The sequence below is a fragment of the Somniosus microcephalus genome, unplaced genomic scaffold, assembly GCF_052327205.1.
Source record: "Somniosus microcephalus isolate GS21.2 unplaced genomic scaffold, FLI_Smic_1.0 unresolved_chr7, whole genome shotgun sequence".
Classification (NCBI taxonomy): Eukaryota; Metazoa; Chordata; class Chondrichthyes; order Squaliformes; family Somniosidae; genus Somniosus; species Somniosus microcephalus.
Window position 1 is genome coordinate 1,857,463 of NW_028225185.1, and position 9,806 is coordinate 1,867,268.

General features: G+C 46.9%; 1 protein-coding gene across 1 annotated transcript in view; it reads right to left on the reverse strand.

The window, feature by feature from the left end:
- Positions 1-6,676, reverse strand: part of LOC147086351 (ankyrin repeat and death domain-containing protein 1A-like) — a gene marked incomplete at its 5' end in the record, with an annotated part of 57,887 nt that extends 51,211 nt beyond the window's left edge. Inside the window, one exon of the mRNA XM_085978235.1 lies at positions 6,554-6,676. Within this exon, the coding sequence (XP_085834361.1) occupies positions 6,554-6,676 (123 nt within the window). The remainder of the gene's footprint in view (positions 1-6,553) is intronic.
- Between the last annotated feature and the right edge of the window lie 3,130 nt (positions 6,677-9,806).

Genomic DNA, 9,806 nt, shown 5'->3' on the forward strand with positions numbered 1-9,806 from the left:
ACCTCATCTACCCAACATTTCCTCAACCCCATCTACCCAACATTTCCTCAACCTCATCTACCCAACATTTCCTCAACCCCATCTACCCAACATTTCCTCAACCCCATCTACCCAACATTTCCTCAACCCCATCTATCCAACATTTCCTCAACCCCATCTACCCAACATTTCGTCAACCCCATCTACCCAACATTTCCTCAACCCCATCTACCCAACATTTCCTCAACCCCATCTACCCAACATTTCCTCAACCTCATCTACCCAACATTTCCTCAACCCCATCTACCCAACATTTCCTCAACCTCATCTACCCAACATTTCCTCAACCTCATCGACCCAACATTTCCTCAACCCCATCTACCCAACATTTCCTCAACCTCATCTACCCAACATTTCCTCAACCCCATCTACCCAACATTTCCTGAACCCCATCTACCCAACATTTCCTCAACCTCATCTACCCAACATTTCCTCAACCGCATCTACCCAACATTTCCTCAACCTCATCTACCCAACATTTCCTCAACCTCATCTACCCAACATTTCCTCAACCCCATCTACCCAACATTTCGTGAACCCCATCTACCCAACATTTCCTCAACCCCATCTACCCAACATTTCCTCAACCCCATCTACCTAACATTTCCTCAACCCCATCTACCCAACATTTCCTCAACCCCATCTACCCAACATTTTCTCAACCCCATCTACCCAACATTTCCTCAACCTCATCTACCCAACATTTCCTCAACCCCATCTACCCAACATTTCCTCAACCCCATCTACCCAACATTTCCTCAACCCCATCAACCCAACATTTCCTCAACCTCCCCTACCCAACATTTCCTCAACCCCATCTACCCAACATTTCCTCAACCCCATCTACCCAACATTTCCTCAACCCCATCTACCCAACATTTCCTCAACCCCATCTACCCAACATTTCCTCAAACTCATCTACCCAACATTTCCTCAACCCCATCTACCCAACATTTCCTCAACCCCATCTACCCAACATTTCCTCAACCCCATCTACCCAACATTTCCTCAACCCCATCTACCCAACATTTCCTCAACCCCATCTACCCAACATTTCCTCAACCTCATCTACCCAACATTTCCTCAACCGCATCTACCCAACATTTCCTCAACCTCATTTACCCAACATTTCCTCAACCTCATCTACCCAACATTTCCTCAACCCCATCTACCCAACATTTCGTCAACCCCATCTACCCAACATTTCCTCAACCCCATCTACCCAACATTTCCTCAACCCCATCTACCCAACATTTCGTCAACCCCATCTACCCAACATTTCCTCAACCCCATCTACCCAACATTTCCTCAACCCCATCTACCCAACATTTCCTCAACCTCACCTACCCAACATTTCCTCAACCCCATCTACCCAACATTTCCTCAACCCCATCTACCCAACATTTCCTCAACCCCATCTACCCAACATTTCCTCAACCGCATCTACCCAACATTTCCTCAACCTCATTTACCCAACATTTCCTCAACCTCATCTACCCAACATTTCCTCAACCCCATCTACCCAACATTTCGTCAACCCCATCTACCCAACATTTCCTCAACCCCATCTACCCAACATTTCCTCAACCCCATCTACCCAACATTTCGTCAACCCCATCTACCCAACATTTCCTCAACCCCATCTACCCAACATTTCCTCAACCCCATCTACCCAACATTTCCTCAACCTCACCTACCCAACATTTCCTCAACCCCATCTACCCAACATTTCCTCAACCCCATCTACCCAACATTTCCTCAACCCCATCTACCCAACATTTCCTCAACCTCCCCTACCCAACATTTCCTCAACCCCATCTACCCAACATTTCCTCAACCCCATCTACCCAACATTTCCTCAACCCCATCTACCCAACATTTCCTCAACCCCAGCTACCCAACATTTCCTCAAACTCATCTACCCAACATGTCCTCAACCCCATCTACCCAACATTTCCTCAACCTCATCTACGCAACATTTCCTCAACCCCATCTACCCAACATTTCCTCAACCCCATCTACCCAACATTTCCTCAACCCCATCTACCCAACATTTCCTCAACCTCATCTACCCAACATTTCCTCAACCCCATCTACCCAGCATTTCCTCAACCTCATCTACCCAACATTTCATCAACCCCATCTACCCAACATTTCCTCAACCCCATCTACCCAACATTTCCTCAACCCCATCTACCCAACATTTCTTCAACCCCATCTACCCAACATTTCCTCAACCTCATCTACCCAACATTTCCTCAACCCCATCTACCCAACATTTCCTCAACCCCATCTACCCAACATTTCCTGAACCCCATCTACCCAACATTTCCTCAACCCCATCTACCCAACATTTCCTCAACCCCATCTACCCAACATTTCCTCAACCCCATCTACCCAACATTTCCTCAGCCCCATCTACCCAACATTTCCTCAACCTCATCTACCCAACATTTCCTCAACCTCATCTACCCAACATTTCCTCAACCCCATCTACCCAACATTTCCTCAACCCCATCTACCCAACATTTCCTCAACCCCATCTGCCCAACATTTCCTCAAACCCATCTACCCAACATTTCCTCAACCCCATCTACCCAACATTTCCTCAACCTCCCCTACCCAACATTTCCTCAACCTCATCTACCCAACATTTCCTCAACCCCATCTACCCAACATTTCATCAATCCCATCTACCCAACATTTCCTCAACCCCATCTACCCAACATTTCCTCAACCTCATCTACCCAACATTTCCTCAACCCCATCTACCCAACATTTCCTCAACCCCATCTACCCAACATTTCCTCAACCCCATCTACCCAACATTTCCTCAACCTCATCTACCCAACATTTCCTCAACCCCATCTACCCAACATTTCGTGAACCCCATCTACCCAACATTTCCTCAACCCCATCTACCCAACATTTCCTCAACCCCATCTACCTAACATTTCCTCAACCCCATCTACCCAACATTTCCTCAACCCCATCTACCCAACATTTTCTCAACCCCATCTACCCAACATTTCCTCAACCTCATCTACCCAACATTTCCTCAACCCCATCTACCCAACATTTCCTCAACCCCATCTACCCAACATTTCCTCAACCCCATCAACCCAACATTTCCTCAACCTCCCCTACCCAACATTTCCTCAACCCCATCTACCCAACATTTCCTCAACCCCATCTACCCAACATTTCCTCAACCCCATCTACCCAACATTTCCTCAACCCCATCTACCCAACATTTCCTCAAACTCATCTACCCAACATTTCCTCAACCCCATCTACCCAACATTTCCTCAACCCCATCTACCCAACATTTCCTCAACCCCATCTACCCAACATTTCCTCAACCCCATCTACCCAACATTTCCTCAACCCCATCTACCCAACATTTCCTCAACCTCATCTACCCAACATTTCCTCAACCGCATCTACCCAACATTTCCTCAACCTCATTTACCCAACATTTCCTCAACCTCATCTACCCAACATTTCCTCAACCCCATCTACCCAACATTTCGTCAACCCCATCTACCCAACATTTCCTCAACCCCATCTACCCAACATTTCCTCAACCCCATCTACCCAACATTTCCTCAACCCCATCTACCCAACATTTCCTCAACCCCATCTACCCAACATTTCCTCAACCCCATCTACCCAACATTTCCTCAACCTCATCTACCCAACATTTCCTCAACCCCATCTACCCAACATTTCCTCAACCCCATCTACCCAACATTTCCTCAACCTCATCTACCCAACATTTCCTCAACCGCATCTACCCAACATTTCCTCAACCTCATTTACCCAACATTTCCTCAACCTCATCTACCCAACATTTCCTCAACCCCATCTACCCAACATTTCGTCAACCCCATCTACCCAACATTTCCTCAACCCCATCTACCCAACATTTCCTCAACCCCATCTACCCAACATTTCGTCAACCCCATCTACCCAACATTTCCTCAACCCCATCTACCCAACATTTCCTCAACCCCATCTACCCAACATTTCCTCAACCTCACCTACCCAACATTTCCTCAACCCCATCTACCCAACATTTCCTCAACCCCATCTACCCAACATTTCCTCAACCCCATCTACCCAACATTTCCTCAACCTCCCCTACCCAACATTTCCTCAACCCCATCTACCCAACATTTCCTCAACCCCATCTACCCAACATTTCCTCAACCCCATCTACCCAACATTTCCTCAACCCCAGCTACCCAACATTTCCTCAAACTCATCTACCCAACATGTCCTCAACCCCATCTACCCAACATTTCCTCAACCTCATCTACGCAACATTTCCTCAACCCCATCTACCCAACATTTCCTCAACCCCATCTACCCAACATTTCCTCAACCCCATCTACCCAACATTTCCTCAACCTCATCTACCCAACATTTCCTCAACCCCATCTACCCAGCATTTCCTCAACCTCATCTACCCAACATTTCATCAACCCCATCTACCCAACATTTCCTCAACCCCATCTACCCAACATTTCCTCAACCCCATCTACCCAACATTTCTTCAACCCCATCTACCCAACATTTCCTCAACCTCATCTACCCAACATTTCCTCAACCCCATCTACCCAACATTTCCTCAACCCCATCTACCCAACATTTCCTGAACCCCATCTACCCAACATTTCCTCAACCCCATCTACCCAACATTTCCTCAACCCCATCTACCCAACATTTCCTCAACCCCATCTACCCAACATTTCCTCAGCCCCATCTACCCAACATTTCCTCAACCTCATCTACCCAACATTTCCTCAACCTCATCTACCCAACATTTCCTCAACCCCATCTACCCAACATTTCCTCAACCCCATCTACCCAACATTTCCTCAACCCCATCTACCCAACATTTCCTCAACCCCATCTACCCAACATTTCCTCAACCCCGTCGACCCAACATTTCCTCAACCCCACCTACCCAACATTTCCTCAACCCCATCTACCCAACATTTCCTCAACCCCATCTACCCAACATTTCCTCAACCTCATCTACCCAACATTTCCTCAACCCCATCTACCCAACATTTCATCAACCCCATCTACCCAACATTTCCTCAACCCCATCTCCCCAACATTTCCTCAACCTCATGTACCCAACATTTCCTCAACCCCATCTATCCAACATTTCCTCAACCCCATCTACCCAACATTTCCTCAACCCCATCTACCCAACATTTCCTCAACCTCATCTACCCAACATTTCCTCAACCCCATCTACCCAACATTTCCTCAACCCCATCTACCCAACATTTCCTCAACCCCATCGACCCAACATTTCCTCAACCCCATCTACCCAACATTTCCTCAACCCCATCTACCCAACATTTCCTCAACCCCATCTACCCAACATTTCCTCAACCTCCCCTACCCAACATTTCCTCAACCCCATCTACCCAACATTTCCTCAACCTCATCTACCCAACATTTCCTCAACCCCATCTACCCAACATTTCCTTAACCCCATCTACCCAACATTTCCTCAACCCCATCTACCCAACATTTCCTTAACCCCATCTACCCAACATTTCCTCAACCCCATCTACCCAACATTTCCTCAACCTCATCTACCCAACATTTCCTCAACCCCATCTACCCAACATTTCCTTAACCCCATCTACCCAACATTTCCTCAACCCCATCTACCCAACATTTCCTTAACCCCATCTACCCAACATTTCCTTAACCCCATCTACCCAACATTTCCTCAACCCCATCTACCCAACATTTCCTCACCCTCATCTACCCATCATTTCCTCAACCTCATCTACCCAACATTTCCTCAACCCCACTTATTCACCATATCCCTGAACCCCACCTACTCACCACATCCCTCAACACCACCCTCTCACCATAGCCTCAATCCCTCCTCTCTCCAGAATCCCCTCCACTTGGCCCCTGACCCCAGTTACATTCTCTCTGTTACTGGCCTTGCCTGGTAACTTATTGTCCAATCCGTAACCCTTTGGGGCAAAATGTTTTCCTGACTTCCCTCCTTACTCCGAACACCCGCACTTTTGACTTGTGTTCTCCGGATTCGGCAAGAATTTGCCTGAACCAATTCTGTTACAATTATCATTTTGTAATCTTGAAAATTGCAGTTCTGCCTTCTCTTCCACAGAAATAAACCTAACACTGGACAGAGCACAGGGACGGAGCTGCAGAACAGAACCGGACTGCACACCTGAAAGGTTCTCTGGCATTGAGCCAGGTTAGATCTACCACTGGAGGCTGAGCTGGGGGCACTGCAGGGCAGCAATGTTGACCAGTCCTGTGTTGAATTCGTTTAGCGGGTGTATTTTCTGCCAGTTCCTGTGTGACCAACGATTGCTGCTTTTCATTTTGATTTTGTTAAATCGAGTCAGTAACTTGCAAATATGGCTGTTGCAGCCATTCATCTTCCGGCTCTGTATGGCCCAGGACCGAATCACGGGGGAACTTTCCAAGTTATTTATTTACTCACGATATTCTTTGCGTTGACGTCCACTTTGTTCTGAATCAGATGCCTGATCATTGCTGTGTCATTCCTCTTGGCTGCTTCTTGGAGCTGCTTCTCTGTTTGCAACACTGGAAAGGGGAATGAACAACAGAATCATCAGGGCAGGTACAGCATGGGTTAGAGACAGAGTAAAGCTCCCTCTACACTGTCCCATCAAACACTCCCAGGGCAGGTACAGCACGGGTTAGATACAGAGTAAAGCTCCCTCTACACTGTCCCATCAAACACTCCCAGGGCAGGTACAGCACGGGTTAGATACAGAGTAAAGCTCCCTCTACACTGTCCCATCAAACACTCCCAGGGCAGGTACAGCACGGGTTAGAGACAGAGTAAAGCTCCCTCTACACTGTCCCATCAAACACTTCCAGGGCAGGTCCAGCACGGGTTAGATACAGAGTAAAGCTCCCTCTATACTGTCCCATCAAACACTCCCAGGGCAGGTACAGCATGGGTTAGATACAGAGTAAAGCTCCCTCTACACTGTCCCATCAAACACTCCCAGGGCAGGTACAGCACGGGTTAGATACAGAGTGAAGCTCCCTCTACACTGTCCCATCAGACACTCCCAGGGCAGGTACAGCACGGGTTAGATACAGAGTAAAGCTCCTTCTACACTGTATCATCAAACACTCCCAGGACAGGTACAGCATGGGTTAGATACAGAGTAAAGCTCCCTCTACCATGTCCCATCAAACACTCCCAGGGCAGGTACAGCATGGGTTAGATAAAGAGTAAAGCTCCCTCTACACTGTCCCATCAAACACTCCCAGGACAGGTACAGCAAGGGTTAGATACAGAGTAAAGCTCCCTCTACACTGTCCCATCAAACACTCCCAGGGCAGGTACAGCACGGATTAGATACAGAGTAAAGCTCCCTCTACACTGTCCCATCAAACACTCCCAGGGCAGGTACAGCACGGGTTATTTACAGAGTAAAGCTCCCTCTACACTGTCCCGTCTGTTAAGTCTGTGAGTTGTTCAAGTAATTAATACTCAGACTTAATCTGTAACAATAAAACAGGTCTTTACTGGTTGGAGGTAGGGACTACACTGAATACAAGATTACTGCACAGTGCTTATATACCGGTGTGTTCACCCCCGGTATTACGTCTACAGCAGCCTGAGAAAGTAGTACATCTCTTAAGGTGGAACAGGCTTAAGCTCTCTTAAGGTGGAACAGGTTACATACACAACACTCCTCCCTTCTTAGCTTTATAGTCATCCCCCCCATTTAACATAACGTAATAACATATATACATATATAACTTCATGTTTAACGTAACATATCACAGATTCAGTCTCTGCGGAAAACAGTTCACAGATTCAATCTCTGTGGTGTAGTCGGTTCACGTTACTCATTCAATAGTCCTTTCATGGATTTAACAGCTTGAACTTCCGAACTGATTTGGCTCCGTTCGGAGGGACCACGTGTGTGATCTGGTCGAGGTGATAATGGTTCAGATGGGTCATCTTCTGTTTTTACTTTTCCTTTTCTGCTTCTTGGAGACTCTCTGGGCTCCATTGTCAGCTGCCACAGCTGCCAGCTGCATGCGCAGTTCCTCCTTCTCTTCCTCCTTTTTTCGTAGTAGAGCCACCTTCTCCCGATGTTCCGTAGACTTTCGGTGCTCCTCCATGATTTCTGTATGGTGGGAGTCGAAGTTACAAGTTGGGCAGGACAGGACATAGTAATATTCGGAGTCGTCCGACAGGTCAGCGAGAGGGTCGTCTATTTCCTCCATACCCAGCTGGACGTTAGCCAGCTCTTGTTCCAAATCCAGATATCTTTCCTGAAGAGACTTCTTCATGTGTACCTCTGCATCCAGCTTTTTCTGGGCTTTCAGCAAGTCGTTTACTAGTGACCTCATTTGTGATTTTAATACTTCAACTTCCTTTGGAGATTGATTGATCGGACTATGCAATCCCTCTACCGGAGCAGCTGTTTCAGCGGTCTGTTGTTCTACATTGACGTGAGTCAGCGTACTTTTGGCATCCAATGGCTGCTCTGTTGCAGTCGTTTCAGTCTGTGTCGTCACATCAGCCATCTCAATGACTTTTGAGAGCTCCGAACCCTTTTCCTTTGAAGATCGCAGCTCGTGTTCAAGTTTTTCCCATTTCAGAGTCTTGTCCCTCAGCATATGAAGGAGTTGGCTGACCGTTAACTCTTCTGACACCAGATTATGGCACGCACCTTCAGAACCTGAATCAGCTTTGATTCGTTCGGCCTCCTCGCGCAGATGGTTGGTGTGCTCCTGCTCCATTTTCTCCATCAGTTGCTTCTGTTGCCTTTCCAGATTCTCCCACTCTGTAACAAAGAACTTTTTTATTTCATTCATCTCTTGCTCAAAACGGCGAATCATTTGTTCTAATTGCTGTTGTAGTTTGAAATGGAGTTGAGTTCGAGCCCAGTGTCCCTCAAAAATGTGCATATCAGTAGACTTGACAGACTCAGAATTCTCTGTTAAACTATGTTGTTGTTGTTCAGTGGAATTCTGTGCTGAAACTTTGTCTTTTGCACATGGGTTGGTCTTACCATCATCAGTTCTAGAGTCTGGGCTGATTATCTGCACCGAGTTCTCACTCTTTATGGCTTTTAGCGAATGCCAGTCCATATTTATGTTTCTAAACCACTCCCGGCCTAGTAGTGGTGGACCTCCCTCCGGTAGCACATATAAGTCCATTATTTGACTTCCTTCGCCCTTATTGGCCACTGCAACCTTTATTGTCCCGATGGGGTACACTCTCTGCCCCGTGTAGGTTGTCAATATAATCTCCGTATCCTGTAGGGGAATATGTTGGAATAACCTTCTGTAATCTTTCTTATTCATGACCGACAATGCCGATCCAGTGTCCAATTCCATTTTTACTTGGACTCCTTCTATCTGAAGAGTAACCCAAATTGTCTGGAGGTCTGCACCCTTACCAACGTTGAGTACCCTTAAGCTAGCCAGTTCAATACTGCTTAAGCCAGCCAGTTCATTACTGCTAGCGTCTGAATCGGACTCCTGTTCGGCCACCTTGTGTACTTTTGCGTATTTTCCTTGCGGTGACTTCTTGTTGCTGGTCTTCTTCCCTGACCTGCATACTCTAGCTATATGTCCAAGCCTACCACAAGTTCTACATTCTTGGTTTTTAAACCAACACTGGTTCTGATCATGCGTTGTCTTTCCACAACGATAACATTTGCCAGAACTCACACCCAATTTGTGTGCACTGAGCT